The 19,562-nt window shown below is 43.6% G+C and overlaps 2 protein-coding genes across 4 annotated transcripts in view; one reads left to right on the forward strand and one right to left on the reverse strand.

Annotated features, from left to right (window-relative positions):
* Window positions 1-3,867, reverse strand: SPCS1 (signal peptidase complex subunit 1). Its single transcript, XM_060239957.1, has 4 exons — window positions 3,244-3,867; window positions 1,645-1,704; window positions 1,139-1,225; window positions 1-167 (listed from the first exon to the last, which is right to left on the reverse strand). Exons 1-4 carry the CDS (start codon window positions 3,865-3,867, stop codon window positions 45-47), a joined length of 894 nt encoding a protein of 297 aa, XP_060095940.1. The 3' UTR covers window positions 1-44.
* Window positions 3,850-19,562, forward strand: part of GLT8D1 (glycosyltransferase 8 domain containing 1) — an 18,375-nt gene continuing 2,662 nt past the window's right edge. Inside the window, exons 1-8 of one of the 3 annotated variants that reach the window (XM_060239955.1) lie at window positions 3,850-3,916; window positions 11,816-11,875; window positions 11,972-12,070; window positions 13,125-13,341; window positions 14,792-14,909; window positions 15,396-15,480; window positions 17,487-17,599; window positions 18,392-18,558. In XM_060239955.1, the coding sequence (XP_060095938.1) occupies window positions 11,860-11,875; window positions 11,972-12,070; window positions 13,125-13,341; window positions 14,792-14,909; window positions 15,396-15,480; window positions 17,487-17,599; window positions 18,392-18,558 (815 nt within the window). In that variant the 5' untranslated portion in view covers window positions 3,850-3,916; window positions 11,816-11,859. Of the gene's footprint in view, window positions 4,405-11,815; window positions 11,876-11,971; window positions 12,071-13,124; window positions 13,342-14,791; window positions 14,910-15,395; window positions 15,481-17,486; window positions 17,600-18,391; window positions 18,559-19,562 lie in introns of all 3 variants that reach the window. The other 2 variants (XM_060239954.1, XM_060239953.1) reach the window with 2 other exon arrangements.

Consider the following 19,562-nt stretch of genomic DNA (forward strand, 5'->3'; position numbering starts at 1 on the left):
AACTTCAAAACAAATTTAATGGCCAACAATTATACAGGATAGTTTCAGTTTTTAGAATGCCTTTTTACTTTTCTGTCTGCTGGCTTCTTATCATCTGTTGCAGGTTCCTGGACAGGCAACCACTTCAGAGGATTGCGACGGTATATGGGCCACGGAGGGAGTGTTAGCTGTAGAAGACATTTTAAAGTAAATCCAGAGCAGACCTGTTCCCAGTTGTCCAGTTTTTATGAAAACTGTCTTTTTGATTAAATTTCAGAAATGTTTATTTTTTTTATTTTTATCAAATTTATATCCCACCCTCCCCAGGCGGGCTCAGGGCGGCTAACAACAGTTAAAACAACAAAAAATATTAAACAGAATATGCAATAAAATAATTTCCACACATTTTACAATCATTAAAAGTCCAAGATGCACATTGATGTTAGTATAGGAAAGGTTAAATAGGAAGCCTTAAAAACAAGGCTGTACAAGGCTGTTCTATATGACAAAGTGAGAATTAAGGGCACAACTCAAAAGTAGATCAAAACCCTCTTGCAGGTAGATTGTGGAGCCAGGTGAGCTAGGAGAAGAGGCTCATTGGCAAATTTGTGTTTGCCTCAGCATAACATGCAAAATAGCCAAGAAATACAGTCACTGATATAAGATCCCTGTGATATGTTGAAGCAGTATAGAATTAGTTTGCAAAGTGGTCCTGAAAAGCATGTTGTTTAGAAATGGAAGCCACTTCAAAGAGTTTTAGGATGGACTTATATCAGGGATGGCCAAACTGCGGCTTAGGAGCAGTATGTGTCTTTCATTCATATTGTGTGGCTCTCAAAGCCCCCACTGCCCCATCAGCTGGCTTGGAGAACAAATTTAAAAGTTGCTTTCTTTCCACCTCTTCCTCCCCCAATCTATTTTCCTTCCTTCCTGCTCTCAAACATCTGGCGTGCATGTCTCGCGGCTCTCAAACATTATTTTTTTTATGTGGCTCTTGTGTTAAGGAAGACTGGCCATCCCTGGACTATAATTATCTTATGTTCACCTTGCATGGTGCACATATATGTTGCAGTTGTGTCCTACCACAGCATTTTCTGGACTTTTAGTAACTCAGCTGCATTTTATAATTTTCTCTGCTATAATAAGATCACATTCTTACCAGGCAAGACAAAGCAAATCCAGCCATTACTATGTAAACTGTCCATCCAAATTGTTCAGTGATGTATCCATAAATGAAACCAATTACCTACAAAAAACAACTGAAATAAGTCAAAGGAAAAAGCAACATGACTGAATGTATAAAATGAGCAGCAAAATAGTCACTGACTTCTATATTTGTGTTGGAAAAAAACAGCAGTTATACACTAGAACCTTTATCCTTAAGAGTTCAGTGCATATTGTAATCTAAAATATCAATGAGGCAGCTGGCTAGAAATCCATAATAAAAATAAACCAAAATGAAAACCATTGAGCTACAGGAATATCACCTATCAACAGAAAACAATATAAAATTATACAAAACATATTTTTAGGTTTACTACTGACATCTAAGTCTTCTGTACTTTCAATCAAAGATTAAATTGGCCTGACAATATGTGGGATGCTTCTTTTAACTATATACATGTATATACCGCAATTTTTCTTGTCTTTTAAAAAAATACTTACAGCAGACACAAGGATGATGCCTTGGAAAATCTGTTCTGCTAATTTTTGGCCTTTGTAGTCCTGTGGAAAAAGAAAGACGTGATTCTTTCTCCCAAGTCTCATGGCTTCTTATAGATTTTGATAGGCAGAGTATGAGAATGGAAGCAGGGATAAAAGAAGAGAGGCAGGGAATGACGGTGACTCCTAGATCCTACAGCTTGAACCTACTCACAGCTTATGTCTTTTCATAACTGAGGATATAGTAAGGTTACATGACTTCCATGGTATTTATGATCAATCAGCTTTAGATACAAACCTGTATATGGAACCTTCTGGCCATAAATCTGCCAAGCCCTTTTGCCTAGCAAGAAACACACAACTATATGGTTCTATCCTGTACAGACAAAAGCAGACTCAGCTTTAGTTAGCAGTGGATTTAAGAATCACAGAATTGTTTAGTTGCCTGTTTCCAGTTTGAAATACCTCATTACATTCTCCAGAGTTCCAACCCCCCTGCCCAAAAAAGCCCTTTTGTATACTGGCTGTGGTCTTTTGCTGACCACCAAGAAATGTTTCTTCATGGCAGTCTTATCGTGCTGTATGCATGCCACAGCCAGTATGGTCCTGTGTTAGCAATGAAGAAGTCAAATAATAATGGTGAGCAATTTGTCCACATGGCTGTCTTCACATGACTGCACTAACGTGGAACAATTCATAATTATCAAAATTCTGCTATCATGCTTAGGTTATGTCATTTATAACATCTATTGTTCTCTATAAAAGAAGCACTTACATGATGAAGTAATGTAAGAAAATACCAATCACAAGCTTGCTATCTCAAAACACCCAGAACCCCTAACCCATTTAAATTGGCTTAAGCATACATACATGAAAGCCTCCCTGAATCCAACTAACTTTTCAGTAAATAAGCATGGGATTGGGTTACGAGTGACACGTTCACACTACAGTAAATTTTTACATTCAGATTTTTGCTATTCTTACACAGTAAAAATTCAGATGTAAAACGCATTATTTAGTGTTGTGTGAAAGCATCAGAGATGTCCTCTTTTTAGTTTGGAAGGTTAAGAATATTCCTAGTTAGCAGCAATTACTACAGCTTAAATTGTACGAGTATTTAAAAATGAGAACTGTCATAGTGCTCACTTGTTTGCGGTCAGTAGTCGCAAAAAAAATTTTGGTTTTCAAAGCATGGTAACCTAGACATAGGCTGAAACCATACGTCGTCTACCGATTTCAGCTAAAGGCTGCAATCCTCCCCATACTTCAATCCACTTAAAACCAAGGGACTGAGCAAATACACTTTTAGAGATTCGAAACATCTGCTCTGAAAGTGGGGCATACATTTCTCAAGCAATCGTTTGGAGGGCGGTCCTGCAATCGCCTCCCAGGCTGATCACGGAAGGCCGAACAGGAACAAACCAAGCTGCCCGCTTAAGGACACGTATGCTTCACGATCGCCCTGCGGCCAAAGCAGTTCGGGGGGGGGGGGGGAGAGAAGGGGCTGTGAATGGAGAAGAGCTGTGGGGCCCCGGGGAGGGGAGGTTTGCAAGCCCTCCACCTGGCCGCCGGGGCACCTAATCCACCCCTCGTCTCCCTTACCATCTGCGTAGGGATGGACCGGAATATGCTGAACATTTTGTCCGGCTGCAAAGCCAAGCCTCGAGCACACGGGCCGCTGTCGACGCTGTCCTGGATGAGGGGAGGAGGGGGAGGCGACTCTTGGGTTTCGTGGGTCTCTGATCCCAAAGCGGAAGCTGAGTCGGAGTCTGAGCCAGGCCCGGGAAGCTTGACCAAGGGGGGCTGCGCAGCCTGTAAGGGATCGCGCAGAGAACTGCCTGAGGAAGGATCAGCGGGCGCTTCGGGCTCTTGAGTGGCGGGCGCTGCCGAGCTCGCCGGATTCGGCGTTTTGTTCTCGGGCCGCGCAACCTGCAAGAGATCGCGCAGAGAAGTGGCGCCTGCAGCCGAGAAGCCCCCTGAGGAAGGATCAGCAGGCACTTCCGGCTCTTGAGGGGCGGATCGAGTCTGCGAGGCGGCCGCTGCCGAACTCGCTGGATTTGACGCTTTGCTCTTGGCCTGCGCAGCCTGGAAAGAATCGCGCAGAGAACTGGCGTCTGCCGCAGAAGAGCCAACTGGGGAAGCAAGAGCTTCGGGCGCTTTAGTGGCGGATCGCAAGGCGGGCGCTATTAAGCTCGCCGGAATCGACGTTTTCTTGCCCCGCCTCATCTTTCGTGGACTTCCGTCACGGGAAGGTCGAATTATTTCTTCTGTTCAGGTCGATTAGCGCTATTCCACATGCTTATTCCGCTGTTTCCCGCTCGGTAACGTTTACCCGAGAAATCCGTAGGCTTATCTAAAGTTTCCAGAACGTTGTGTTCCGTCTCCATGGCAACAGGCACGCAAGAAGGGACAAGGACCCTCCGGCTGAAGAGGTCCTTACTAACGTGGAGGTTCCTAATACAGTGCCTGCCCAATGTTTAGATGGTCCGCCTTCTCTTAGCGTTTGTAAGTGGCTGAGGCTCTACAGTGGCGTTAGGCTTATTTTCTGTCTGTAGTTATTTTCTGCTCAGGCACTGTTTAGCCACCCTGTTAAATTCCAGCCTCTGACAGCTTGCTGTTGTTGAGTTGGCATTTCTTTCGTGGCTGCTGGACTGTGAAGGGAAGGAATATAAGGATCTCTGTTTTCTGGGCAAACAACCAGGGCTGCTAGGACTAGAAGAAGTTTCTCGGCTACTCCCGCCTGCTTGCTACAAATACTTACATGTGCGTGAATCTTCCCGTAAGATGTGCCCGTTCTCATACTCTGTGGTTTGATATTGCTTGTTCTGTTGCTTTTTTGTAAATTACGGAGCAGATCCACTTAGCGGACTAGCCTTTTCCAGACTGTGTCTGGTAAGTGAACAAGTCCTGTTACTTTCTTTAGGAGGATATGGGCTTTCAGTGTTTAAATCCCACTTGTTGTTCAGTCGCACAGTCGAGTCCGACTCTTTGCGACCCCATGGACCAAGTCACGCCAGGCCCTCCTATCTTTCACCATCCTCCGAAGTCTGCTCATATTCGTGTTTGTTACATCAGTAACACCGTCCAGCCATCTCATCTTTTGCCCTCCCCTTCTTCTTTTGCCTTCTGTCTTTCCTAGCACCAGGATCTTCTACAGGGAGTGCTCCCTTCTCATTTGGTGGCCAAAGTATTTGAGCTTCAGCTTCAGCATCTGACCTTCCAGGGAACAGTCTGGGTTGATTTCCCTTAGGTCTGACTGATTTGATCTTTTTGCAGTCCAAGGGACTCTCAAGATTCTTCTCCAGCACCACATCTCAAAAGCATCTATTCTTCTGTGCTCAGCCTTCCTTATGGTCCAGCTCTCACAGCCATACATTACTACTGGGAATACCATCGCTTTGACCTTACAGACTTTTGTTGGCAGGGTGATGTCTCTACTTTTTATTGTACTGCCCAGGTTCGCCATAGCTGTCCTCCCAAGGAGCAAATGTCTTTTAATTTCATGGCTACAGTCACCATCTGCAGTGATCTTGGATCCCAGAAATGTGAAGTCTGTCACTACTTCCATGTCTTCCCCTTCTATATGCCAAGGTGTGATGGGGCCAGATGCCATGATCTTAATTTTTTTGATGTTGAGTTTCAAGCCTATTTTTGTGTTCTTTAGGTCCTCCTCACTTTCTGCCATTAGAGTTGTATCATCTGCATATCTCAGGTTGTTGATGATTTTCCCGGCAATCTTAATTCCAGTTTCTGCTTCATCCAGGCCAGCATTCCACATGATGTACTCTGCATATAAATTAAATAAGAAGGATGACAATATACATCCTTGCTGAACTCCTTTTCCTATTCTAAACCAATCAGTTGTTCCATATCCCGTTCTGACTGTTGCTTCTTGATCCTTATACAGGTTTCTCAGGAGACATGTAAGGTGGTCTGGTACTCCCATCTCTTTAAGGATTTGCCACAGTTTGTTGTGATCCACACAATCAAAGGCTTTAGCATAGTCAATGAAACAGAAATAGACGTTTTTCTGATACTCCCTTGCTTTCTCCATAATCCAGCGAATGTTGGCAATTTGATCTCTAGTTCCTCCACCTCTTCGAAACCCAGCTTGAACTTCTGGTAGTTCCCGATGTACATACTGCTGAAGCCTAGCTTGTAGGATCTTTAACATGACCTTGCCAGCATGTGAAATGAGTGCAATGGTGTGATAGTTTGAACATTCTTTGGCATTAGCCTTCTTTGGGATTGGAATATAAACTGATCTTTTCCAATCCTATTGCCACTATTGTGTTTTCCAAACTTGTTGACATAATGTGTGCATCACTTTAACAGCATCATCTTTTAGGACTTGGAATAGCTCAACTGGGCTACCGTCATCTCTGCTCACTTTGTTGTTAGTAATGCTTTCTAAAGCCCATTTGACTTCACACTCCAGGATGTCTGGCTCATGGTCAGTTTGGTATAGTGGTTAAGTGTGCAAACTCTTATCTGGGAGAACCGGGTTTGATTCCCCACTCCTCCACTTGCACCTGCTGGCATGGCCTTGGGTCAGCCATAGCTCTGGCAGAGGTTGTCCTTGAAAGGGCAGCTGCTGTGAGAGCCCTCTCAGTCCCACCCACATCACAGGGTGTCTGTTGTGGGGGAGGAAGGTAAAGGAGATTGTGAGCTGCTCTAAGACTCTTGGAGTGGAGGGCGGGATATAAATCCAATTTTTTCTTCTTCTTCTTCTTCTCCTTCTTCTCCTTCTTCTTCTCCTTCTTCTTCTTCTCCTTCTTCTTTCTTCTTCTTCTTTGTTAAGGACATTGAGATCTTTTTTTGTATAACTCTTCTGTGTATTCTTGCCAACTCTTCCTGATCTCTTCTGCTTCTGTTAGGTCCCTACCGTTTTTGTCCTTTATCATGGCCATTTTTGCACGAAACATTCCCTTGATTTCTCCAATTTTCTTGAAGAGATCTCTTGTCCTTCCTATTCTATTATTTTCCTCTATTGCTTTGCATTGTCCCTTCAGGAAGGCCTCCTTGTCTCTCCTTGCTGTTCTCTGAAAATCTGCATTCAGATGGGTGAATTTTTCAATTTCACCTTTGCCTTTCGCTTTCCTTCTTTCCTCAGCTATTTGTAAAGCCTCATCAGACAGCCACTTTGCTTTCTTGCATTTCTTTTTCTTTGGGATGGTGCTGATTGCTGCCTTCTGTACAATGTCAAGAACCTCCGTCCATAGTTCTTCAGGCACTCTGTCTATCAACTCTAGTTCCTTAAACCTATTCTTCACCTCCACTGTATATTCATAAGGGATGTGATCAAGGTCAAACGTGAATGGCCTAATGGCTTCCCCAGTTTTCTTCAGTTTAAGCCTGAATTTTGCAATGAGTAGCTCATGATCTGAGCCACAGTCAGCTCGGGGTAGGGTGACCATAATGTCTGAAGGCCAGCCAGGGACACGTTGGGGGGGGGGAAGGTAGGAGTGCGCGCGCGTCGCCGGAAACAGGAAGTGACGTCACTTCCGGTGACGTCATGCCACCACAGGAAACAGGAAGTGACATCACTTCCTGTGACATCATTTCCCCCACGTCACCTGCCGGAAATGGGAAGTGACATCACTTCCTGTGACATCATTTCCCCCAAATGCCACTGCCGGAAACAGGAAGTGACTTCACAGCACTTCCTGTGACATCCCCAAAAATCCCCCAAATATCACCGCCGGAAACAATTTTGTTCTGAAATCCTGTATATACTTCATCAGTATATGGGATAAGGCACTTTCTCAACTGTGCTGCATAATGCAGCCTATTTATTTTGTCCTGTTTGCTCTGTTGGCTCTATCTGCGCCACCTTCATCACTTTCGGGGTGTGGATCCCCCAGTGGGGTGGTCTCCCGACTCCCTCCGCCGGCTGTTTCTGATAGCCCTGCGCCCCCTCTTTCATTTGATATGTGTCCCGTGCGGGTGCCACCCTCCCGCCGGGAGATGCCGCAAAATGAGCCCCCTTGAGGCTTATGGCGGCAGGGCTTGGGGGAAGCGAGCTAGACTGCTGTTCTTTTGAGGGGTCCTGCGGCGGCGGCCTCTCCTATGCTTCCCTGGCCTCCGCCGGGCCCCGCGCGCAGGCGGGGAAGGCGGCGAGGAAGGGAGGGAGCTGCCGGCGCTGGCCTCTGGAGGCCCCCAGGGACCAGCACCGGGCCTCTCCGCTACCGGCGCTGGCCTCTGGAGGCCTCCAGGGACCAGCGCCGGCTGCTCCGCAGCCTCTCCGCAGCCTCTCCGCAGCCTCCGCTGGTCGCTGGGGGCCCTCCAGAGACTCTGGAAGGCCCCCAGCGACCAGCGGAGGCCGCGGAGAGGCCTTCGCTGGTCGGCGCTGGTCCCGGAAGGCCCTCCAGAGTCTCTGGAAGGCCTTCCGGGACCAGCACCGGCTGCTCCGCGGCCTCTCCGCGGCCTCCGCTGGTCGCTGGAGGCCCTCCAGAGTCTCTGGAGGGCCTCCAGGGACCTCTGGAGGGCCTCCAGGGACCAGCGGAGGCCGCAGAGAGGCCTTCGCTGGTCGGCGGTGGTCCCGGAAGGCCTTCCAGAGTCTCTGGAAGGCCTTCCGGGACCAGCGCCGGCTGCTCCGCGGCCTCTCCGCGGCCTCCGCTGGTCCCTGGAGGCCCTCCAGAGACTCTGGAGGGCCTCCAGGGACCAGCGGAGGCCGCGGAGAGGCCTTCGCTGGTCGGCGGTGGTCCCGGAAGGCCTTCCAGAGGCTCTGGAAGGCCTTCCGGGACCAGCGCCGGCTGCTCCGCGGCCTCTCCGCGGCCTCCGCTGGTCCCTGGAGGCCCTCCAGAGACTCTGGAGGGCTTCCAGCGACCAGCGGAGGCCGCGGAGAGGCCTCCGCCACCGCTGCCGGCCCCGCGCGTGGGCGGGGAAGGCGGCGAGTGAGGGAGGGAGCGTCCCTGCGCGTGCGCAGGGGCCCTGCGCAGGCGCAGGGATGCTCCCTCCCTCACTCGCCGCCTTCCCCGCCGGCGCCCGCGGCCCACCGCCTCCGGGGCTGGCTAAACCGGGACCTCTAAATGGTCCCGGTATAGCCAGCCCGGGAGGCGGGAATAGGGGGCCAGAACCGGGACATTCCCGGGCTCCCGGGACGGTCTGGCCACCCTAGCTCGGGGTCTTGTTTTTGCTGACTGTAAGGAGCTTCTCCATCTTTGACTGCAGAGTATATAATCAATCTGATTTCTGTGTTGCCCATCAGGTAATGTCCATGTGTAGAGTCACCTTTTAGGTTGTTGGAAGAGGGTGTTCGCTATGACCAGTTTGTTCTCTTGACAAAACTCTATTAGCCTTTACCCGGCTTCATTTTGTTCTTCGAGGCCAAATTTGTCAGTTGTTCCAGTTACCTTTTGACTTCCTACTTTGGCATTCCAGTCCCCTATGATGAGGAGGACATTTTTTGTGTGTGTGTTAATTCTAAAAAGTGTTGTAGATCTTCATAGAACTGGGCCACTTCAGCCTCTTCTGCATCAGTGGTTCCCCAACTTAGACTTGTATTACTGTGATATTGAATGGTTTGCCTTGGATACGGACCGAGATCATTTTATCATTTTTGAGATTGTAGCCCATTTCTGCCTTCCTCACTCTTGTTAACGATAAAGGCCACATCATTTCTTTTATGGGACTCTTGCCCACAATAATAGATGTAGTGATCCTCTGAGTTAAATTCATCCATTCCTGTCCGTTTTAGTTCGCTGATTCCCAAGATGTCGATGTTCAGTCTTGCCATCTCTTGTTTGACTACATCCAGCTTACCTTGATTCATAGACCTTACATTCCATGTTCGAATGCAGCATTGTTCTTTGCAGCATTGGACTGTTCTTTCACTATCAGACACATTCACAGCTGAGCGTCTTTTCGGCTTCGGCCCATCTGCTTCACTCTTCCTGTGGTTACTTGGACTTGCCCTCCGCTCTTCCCCAGTAGCATATTGGGCACCTTCTGACCTGAGGGGCTCATCTTCTAGCGCCATATCTTTTAGCCCTTTGTTACTGTCCATGGAGTTTTCTTGGCAAGGATACTGGAGTGGCAAGGATACTGGAGTGGTTTGCCATTTCCTTCTCCAGTGTATCACATTTTGTCTGGGTTCTCAGCTGTGGCATGTCCATCTTGGGTGGCCCTGCATGGCATATCCCACAGCCTCACTGAACCGCACAAGCCCTCTCGCCACATCAAGGCAGCAATCCATTAAAATCCCATTAAAAGATTATAATTTTACATACTTTTGATCTATTATTTGATTTCTGTCATGCCTTTCAAGTCAGAACGATCCCCACAGAAGGATTATATCAGATGATGAAATACCATTCAACCAGTGTTCCCTGTAAGGTGAGATAGCATAGCTAGTTCACAGATTTTTAGCCTCTAGCTCACGCATTTCTGTCTTAGCTCAAGAAGGATGACCCCAGAGCACACTTTTATTCAGCAGCTCACAACTTTAATGCCAGTAGCTCACAAAGCAGAATTTTTGTTCACAAGTCTCTGCAGCTTAGAGGAAACATTGCATTCAACGGTGGTTCCTTCCATCCTCTCTGGCACATAGTGTTGTGCCATCATTGGCTGTAACTATGAGAAATTTAGGCAGAAATTTGGATACATGGAGTAAAGGTTCTCATGCAATTCAAACAAAATCAAATGTTCCTGTGCTACAAAGTAGATCCTGAATATGCAAAAACTGAAATCAGTTTTACAGTATTCATAAACTGCAAAGCACTGCAAGGTATTTAATTACATGTTGCAAAAATGAATCTCTTTGTCGTGTGGTGGTTGGGTAGTAACTGATAGCATGAGAGGCTATATTAAAATGTGAATGATCAAGACTTATTTGCAGATAGGCTTCCCAACCCCCCCACCCTGGTGGGGGACCCCCGAATTTGCAGCCTCCTCCCCCGCTCAAAACAAATCTGGAAGCGGGAGGGGGGGCGGGGGGGGAGAGAGAACATACGGTACCTGTATGCATCATGTTGTTGTAGAGCTTCTGATCTGTTTTTAAAATGTGTGCCCCTTTAAGGCTGCACAGGAAACAGGAAGGGCCTCATGGGAAAGGGTCAATAACAGTTTCCATGGAGAACGGCCCCTCCCTTTCTTTTCCTGTGCAGCCTTGCTTTCGTTTTCACAGTAAGCAAAGTTCTGCTGGAAGAAGACCAAGTAAGTATTTGTGTGTGTGAGAGAGGGAAGGGGGATTCCCTGGTATGGAGGCCCTCCCCCCCCCCTTTAGAAAGCATGGGGGGGAGGGAAATGTCTACTAGGCACTCTATTATTCCCTATGGAAAACGATTCCCATAGGGAATAATAAGGAATTGATCCGTGGGTATTGGGGGCTCTGGGAGAGCTCTTTTTTTGAGGTAGAGGCACCAGATTTTTAGTATAGCATCTAGTGCCTCTCCCCAAAATACCCCCCAAGTTTCAAAATGATTGGACCAGAGGGTCCAATTCTATGAGCCCCAAAAGATGGTGCCCCTATCCTTAATTATTTCCTATGGAAGAAAGGCACTTAAAAAGGCATGCCGTCCCTTTAAATGTGATGGCCAGAACTCCCTTGGAGTTCAATTATGCTTGTCACATCCTTGTTCCTGGCTCCACCCCCAATGTCTCCTGGCTCCGCCCCCAAAGTCCCCAGATTTTTCTTTAATTGGACTGGGCAACCCTATTTGCAGACTAGTTTAGGTGGAAATATAGGTCACTCAAATGCAGATGGTGCTCAATTCACATGCAAAGTAGCAAATTGTCAAGTGTAGCATTAATATCTGCATATAGTGAAAGCAATGAAGAAACTGCCTTGTTTGTGTGTGCAATGCAGTGCAAATATTTTAAAAGGTGGATCTGTCTGGTAAACCTGGGCTATTTATCGGTCTGTTTTAATAATCTCTCCCTATTGATATTGCACTTTAGAAACAGATTGATATAGTCATACTTTCTCTTGTAATGTTGGATTTGTACCTGCAGGTCTGGTGTTTCTGTTATGGTATATTATATTGCAGGGGGTTATAAATACCTTCATAAATACATACATAAATGATTGTGTACATGGTTGTTTTTGTCTTCACTTAAAACTTCGTTTGAGGACACGTGAGAACACTTTTTAATGTTTGAATGTGAACCTTAAGTAATGGTTTACATATCTTTTTGAATGCTGGTAAAGTGGTACTTTGTTTCCTTTTTGTAGATTTATTATAAAGCTATACTTTTCATCCAGAACAAAAGGAGGAAATGACATTCAGAAAAGGTATTTTTTCCTTATCATATAGTAAAAAGGTTTTGTTAAAATATGCAAGAGTTGCCTGACTATTGTTGTTCTAACTTCTTTTTTCTTCCATTTCAGTAAACATTTTCATCCTGGTACTTGCTGTTGTTATATTTCTGTTAGTGCTGCATCACAATATACTAGGTCTCAGTGACCTATTGAAAAGGGAATTGTCAGGTATAGTTGCCTTTTGTTTTATGTATACATTTCAGAAACAAAGGATGTTAGAAGATGTGCCATTATATAAAGCTATTTTTTAAATAAACAGATGCATTTCCCCTCCAGTGTGAAACACGTTTCACTCAGATATTTTTTGTTTGATTGACGGGTACAGTGAGAGAATGTGGGCCATCTGAATTCTATCCCTGTAGCTGCTGGTTTATGTGCCTGGTAGGCCTTCCTGCCAGAGGAGGCATAAAGACTGTACCCTTGAAAGGAAGGGATTTGGCTCAAGTGGTGGAATATCTGCTTTACTGCAGAAGGTCCAAGGTTCAGTCCTCAGCACTTGTAATTAAAGCAATCTCAGGTAGCAGGTGTTGGGAAAGATGTGCTTTTGTATGAGACCTTGGAGAGCCACTTTTGTCAGAGGCCACTGTGCTAGACAGGCTGATGGTCTGACATAGTATAAAGAAGTTGCATTTGTCTGTATGCATTAGTTTTGTTCATGTCATCCCTGTAAACATTTTATTTAAATGGGTCCTGGTAATTATTTTCTCCTTTTTCCCATGTTAAATGGCATGGCACCAGGCATTGCTGGCAAGGGAACAGTCCTTCTTGCAGGTGGCTTTGTGGCTTTGTTGAGCCATGAATTTAGACCTTAGCTGCTTCACAGAAATGTTATAGCATTTAAAGTAGGGGTTTTTTTTACATTAAATTTGATTTTAATCAGTCCATAGTTCTTAAGGGCCATCTAGTCAGTGGGAAACTCTAATCTGGCTATTTTATTAGAGACTGTCATTAAGAAAAGAGAAAATACTTGATTTTTCAAATCTGTGGTCTCTTGTATCTTAAGGGAAGTAATAGGAGACGTTAAGAAACTGTGTGAAATGTTAGGTAGGGCATCTTTCTGCCAAAATAAAACAATTGGAAGTCTTACAGATTTAAATGGCAGAGTTGAATGTATGCTTAACTTTCTTGTTGAAATCAACATGACTTTAAAGTACTTGGTATTGACTGGATCTTACGAGAATGTCTTATGTATAACTGTTATATTTCATTCTGTGGTCTGCAGATTCAAGTCCTTTAGGTCTTCAGCCAATAGATTTTATTCCTGAGGCTCTTCAAAGGTTGATGGATGATCAAAATGACAAAGAAATACCTGTGGTCATTACAGCTTCTGATGACAGGCTTGGGGGTGTAATTGCAGCTATGAACAGCATTCACCAAAACACCAAGTCCAATGTGGCATTCCATATTGTCACTTTGAATGATACAGTGGACCATTTGAGGTAAAATGTGTTAACAAAATGTTGCTAAACTTGGCTACTTTAAGCAAGTAAAGACTACTTCCAGGTTCAGTAGAGTATAATTTAGGGAGGGCTTTTTTCTGGGGGAATGCAGCGGAATGGAGTTCTGGAACTTCTTTGTGGAAATAAAATTTCCAAAAAAGGTTCATGAGGGACACCCATGTGTTTATCCTTCATTTCCTTCTTAAGAGTTCTGGCACCTTTTTTTCTAGGAAACCCTGACTGAATTGAGGAAAATATGTTCCTCCTTCTGTCTCTTAATCCTGCAGTCTCAAGAACTAACTGTATAAAGTAACTGTATATATTACACAAACAAAAGCCCCCCCGGGGGGGGGGAGAATCCTTTCTTCCCAAGACCATTTATAACATTTGGTATGAATAGACATGATAAAAGAGTTATTAAAAAGAGAATTACTATGCAGCAACTCCTCATTGTCAACATATTATAGAATTTGCTTTTTAAGGTGCTGAAAGTGAAGGATTCCTTATGTATGAGCATTAGTAATTTGTATTAGGTTTGTTGCTAGAATTTTTGTCTCCATCCTATGGAATCATAGAATGTGCCAGTGTTGGATTGTGGAGACCTTGATTCAAGTCTGTGTTGGGCTAGGAAGCTTACTGGGTGGCCATGGTCAGTTACTCTCTTTTAGCCATAATTTATCCTACAGAACTCTTACGAAAATTCAAATGCAAAAACCTCTCATGTGTTCCTTCCCTGTTTGGAAAAAATGGCGAGATACAAATGTAATAAAATAAATGAGACCTCAAATCTTTTCTTACATCTCAGATTTAATTGCTATTTCACTTCTCTTGTAGTAAAGCTTATAGCTGAGAAACATAGTCATGGTGGAAAGTATCATTAAGTTGCCTTCAACTTATAACCCCATAGAGTTTTCAAGGCAAGACATGTTTGGAGTATTTTATGAAATATTACTATGTAGATGGAAACTGACTGCTACTTCAAAACCACAGACTTATTTTGTTAACCTCCCCGTGGTAGATCCTTCTGTCGAGTCTTTGCTTGTTTTATGTAGAACTTAAAAGAACTTCGCTGAAAACCAGGCATGAATAATGGTGTGTTTTGCTCTACTAACAGTTCTGATAGTTAAATGACCTATTTGAAGATTTATTTAACTGGTAATTGTTGTGACATCACCCCACGGGTCGATAATGACCCGGTGCTTGCACAGGGGGACTACTTTTACTTTTGTTTTTGGAAATACAAGCTCCAGCTTTTGGCCTCATGTCTTTAATAAGCATACTCTAAACAAATTCAGCCATGATGGATCCCATTCCTATTATTTGTGAAATAAAATCTGAACAAAATGTGATTGGCAGGTTTTTAATTTGAATCCAACTTGCACTCATGCTATAAACTGGCTTAGTTATTTTAAACTACATGTGACATTTTATTGCTCTCTACCTTATACAGGTCATGGCTTAGTAAAACAAGTCTGAAAAATGTGAAATACCGAATTTTGGATTTTGACCCCCATTTATTGGATGGGAAAGTAAGGACTGATTCAGAAATGCCAGATTCAGTAAAGCCTGTGAGTACTAATTCAGTAATGTTAGTCTGAAAAACCAGAAAATATAACATGCTGGATGATTGTTCGTAATTCATGAGTGAATACATATATGGGGGGAAAAAATCTGAACTACAATTCCTAATATGATCAGAGCTCTTCATGAACAGATTCATCTGTTTAAATATGGGATAACTCTGATAGGAACATTAGGAAGTTCCAGAAGTAATTAAGTTTCAATTTAACCTTAGTAATGGGCAGTAGATACTAGGAGACATTAGGGAACTAATTTTTGACACACCAAACAGTGCTAAGTAATTAGGTGTTTTTGTTTTGCTGCAAACAGCATATTCTCATGCTGTAATTATGGAACTAGTTCAATGTTAGCTTGTTTTTCATTTAGTAGCACTGATCTGAATAACTTCCTAGTGAACTTCTGAACATTGGAAAGCAAAGTGCAAAAATGCTTGCTAAATGAACATTACTTTTGTTTTGGTTGTTTCCCTTTAGCTAACCTTTGCAAGATTCTACCTGCCTAACTGGGTCCCTAATGCAGAAAAGGCTATTTATTTGGATGATGATGTGATTGTGCAAGGTATGAGAACTTTTCTTCTTACATGTAATTTAGATAAAAGGAATTATCTTTCTTGAAACAATTTTATCAGGGGATCTCGTCTAAAAATAATGTTTGCTCTCCCAAAGCATATGTTTTCTGTGCTTATTACAGTGCTTTACTAATCCTGATATTTGTACCATCTGAATAATGTATAACTGCAGCAAAACTACCACCAGTTTATAAAATAGAGCAAAAGATGCAGCATAAGATTTTTAGGTTTTGAAACATGTTTTTAAAAAAAGTTTTCTTAGAGCAGGGGTGTTAAACATGCAGTCTAGGGGCTGAATCAGGTCCTGGAGGGCTCCTATCAGGCCCCGAGGAGCTGGTTGTCATCTGCTTCCTTCTCCCTATATCTTGCTTCCTTCTGCATGTTTGCTTTGTAAGACTTGTTCCATTGTACAGGAGCTACAGAGCAAAACCTCTATTTTCTCTATTGGCTGAGTCTCTTCTTTTGGGGAGGAAGCAGAGCTTGCTCTGCCAGGCTCTCTCAGTCATAAAGCAAAGCTACTGAGTCAAGCCTCTCTTCCTTCTATTGGCTGAGGCTTCTCCCCCTCCTGGTCCCCTGGGAAGGAATGAAAGAGCCAGAGCTTCCTTTGCCCAGTTGCCTGGATCCCATGGAAGTACAAAGAAAGCACATTTAAGACCAACATGTGCTAATGTTTTGAGCATGTTTTAAGTTTGTTTGCTTTTTAAAAAATGTGTGTTTGTCTGTGTCCTTTATAAAGTTTATATCTCTGCTACCTAATCTTAAATAGATACACGCCTGGCCTGGCCTGACTTGGTCTGGCCCAACCTACATGGCCCGGCCCAATAAGGTCTAATTTATGTCAGATCCGGCCCTCATAACAAGTTCGACACCCATCTTAGAGGTTTGAAGAAAGATCTTCCAAAACATTAAAACTGCTTTTTAAAAAAGGAATGGGATAGAATGCAGTTTTCATATTATGATGTATATTGGCAATAGCCTTAAGTGTACACTGTAAGTCGTGCACACAACTGTCAAAGATGGTAGAGACTCAGGCTTCTTTAGAGCATGCTAGAATGTATTTGACAGACACAATAATGCATTATTTTCTAATTTAAATGAACTAAGTTTGTACTAGGAAGACTGTACTCGGGATACCCATATCTATCCATATCTAATTTTATTGTAAGGAGCTACTGGTTCTCCCCTCCTCCATTTTATCTTCTCAACAACCCTGTGAAGTGCATTAAGCTGAAAAAAAGGCTTGAGCAGGGCTTTTCTTGTAGCAAAAGCCCAGCAGGAACTCATTTGCATATTAGACCACACACCCTGACACCAAGCCAGCCGGAACTGCGTTCCTGCTCAAGAAAAGCCCTGAGCTTGAGGTCAAGGCATGAACTTTCACAGCTGTGTGATCTGAATCTGATCCGTTTCACATTCTAACCATTAAGTACTGCCATTCACTGATCTTTGGTATAGCATTTATATAAGGATGCAACCCCATTTTAGACAAAATTCTCAGTGGCAAATTTGATTGATACAAATTGCTGCTTTAGATTTATTGTTTGTGCTAGCTAGGTTTTTATTGTCTCACATGCTGTGTCTGGAACTGCTTTGAAAAGTTGTTTTGTCATGTGCCAAGGGCAGATCTTGTTTAAGAACCACATATTTTCTCCATGGAACTACTTTGATACTGGTCTGTTTTTAACTTAGCATTGATTTATCATATTTATATCCTGCCTTTCCCAAACGGGCTCAAGGCAGCTAACAACAGTTAAAACAACGTAAAAATTAAAAATAGATATACAATAAAAGTAATTTCAAACAGTTTATAATCCATAAAATTCCAAGATGGGTATTGATATAGTAGCATTGCTTTGAATGGGAATAACTTCCTACTGAACATCTGAGCATTGAAAAGCATTCTACCAGAAATGTTTGCTAAATTAATTTTTAGCAAATGTGGAGAACCTGGTTTGCCTTTGCTATTTGTTTTTAACTTACTTGGCTTTCTTTTCAGATGATATCCTTGAACTTTATAACACTAAACTGCAACCTGGCCATGCAGCTGCATTCTCAGATGATTGTGACTCTACCACAAACAAGGTTGCAGTTCGTGGAGCAGGAAACCAGGTGTGCATGCCTTCAAAAGAATGTGAATGATTCAGGCCTGGTATCTTAGAAGCTGTCTCTACTTTTGTGGTTGTATGTTATTTTGTACTTTTACAGGGCACTTCTTGGTTTTTCAAAAAACATTAAATGAAGGAAGGCACCTATCTCTTTCAGATTCTGATGAGATTGGAGTCTTAGCTGCCCTTTGGCACACTTTAAAGGCCCAGTGCATAGCTAGCAGGAGTGTAAATTGTCTTGGGATATAAAATGCATGCCAAGGTTACAGCATGTCGAGCATCATAACTGGAATACCATTAATACACCACATCAACAGGGTTGTTAATGGTAAAGGGTTATAGATGTAGTTTACTGCCTTGTATATTGAAGACATATGCAAAGTAATTTTTAACACAGACCATTGCATTGTTAAAAGTTAAAAAAGACCCTGTGGTGCAGCATCGTAAAGATGCAGTACTGCAGTCCAAACTCTCTGCTCATAACCTGAGTTCAATCCCGGTGGAAGCTGGATTCAGGTAGCTGGCTCATTGACCTTCCACCCTTCTGAGGTTGGTAAAATGAGTACTCAGCTTGCTGGGGGGGGCGGTGTACATGACTGGGGAAGGCAAAGGCGATATGTCACCCCAGTCAGAAACTACTGGTGCTCGCACAGGGGACTACCTTTACCTTTTTAGGCCTAGAAGTATGGAATGTTTTTTAATTACAAAAACTGGACAATGAAACCTTCTGGGTGTCTACAGTGAGAAGACACATGTAAGTAACTGAAATTGAGATTCAATTTCTGTTTATTTCCAGTATAATTACATTGGATTTCTTGATTATAAAAAAGAAGCCATTCGGAAGCTGTCCATGAAAGCAAGTACATGCTCTTTCAATCCAGGTGTATTTATTGCTAATCTGACTGAATGGAAGATACAGAATGTCACTAAACAACTGGAGAAATGGATGGCACTTAATGTGGTGTGAGTATCCCCAGACTTCAATTTCACATCTTGTTAAAAGGGGGTTGAGGTAATTGTATTACAGGCATCCAAAAGTACTGCTCTCATCTTTGATTTAAATAACTGTTAAAAATCAGCCTTTCCTCCGTTGCTGCTCTTCTATCACATTGTCTCTAAGCTATTTTTTGCATCCTATTTCTGACTGTAAAAGATTTAATGGCTCTTTCTCCCTCTTGTACCTTAGAACCTTCTGATATCTTATTCCTAATGCCATAAAGGGCTAGTAGAACAGAGTGGCTGAGTGGCTTACGTATGAGTGGGGAAGGTTCAGATCTCACATGTGCCATGAATCCACCAAGTGGCTTTAGGCAAGCCACTTTGTTAGCCTTAGCTTCCCGGCTGCAATATAACAGTGATCGGTAAAATGAGTACCCAGCTTGCTGGGGGAAAAGTATAGATGACTGGGGAAGGCAATAGCAAACCACCCCGTAAAAAAGTCTGCCGTGAAAATGTTGTGAAAGCAACATCACCCCAGAGTCCAAAACGACTGGTGCTTGCACAGGGGACTACCTTTACCTTTTTAATAATGGATCATTGAAAGATACTGTATGTGAAGCACTTTGGTCACCTGTTTTGTCTTATACCTGGCTCATGCAAATCACAAGACCTAGAAAACTGGGCCAAATAGATAGGTATCTTTTGCAGCTCCAAAACAGAGGAATATTGCCTGCTCAATGTAAACCCACTGTGAGTGGAGAGGGTAGGAGCCAGTGGAACAGAGCTGCCTCAGTCTAGTGACTCAGTCACCCCCAAGTATCTTGCTGTCCCCCATTTTCTGACCAAACACAGCTGTTTCTCCTAAATAAGCATCGCTTTGCACCCAAGCTACCTTCTCCAACTTTGTGGTGGGTTGATTTCCTAGAACTTGTCCTCCTTTGGCTCCTAGACCTTCTTCCCTCACTTGGATCTAACCTTCATATACATTTGATTCTGGATTTCTTCTGCTGCTCTGGCAATCTTGAGCC

Source organism: Heteronotia binoei, chromosome 5 (assembly GCF_032191835.1).
Source record: "Heteronotia binoei isolate CCM8104 ecotype False Entrance Well chromosome 5, APGP_CSIRO_Hbin_v1, whole genome shotgun sequence".
Classification (NCBI taxonomy): domain Eukaryota; kingdom Metazoa; phylum Chordata; class Lepidosauria; order Squamata; family Gekkonidae; genus Heteronotia; species Heteronotia binoei.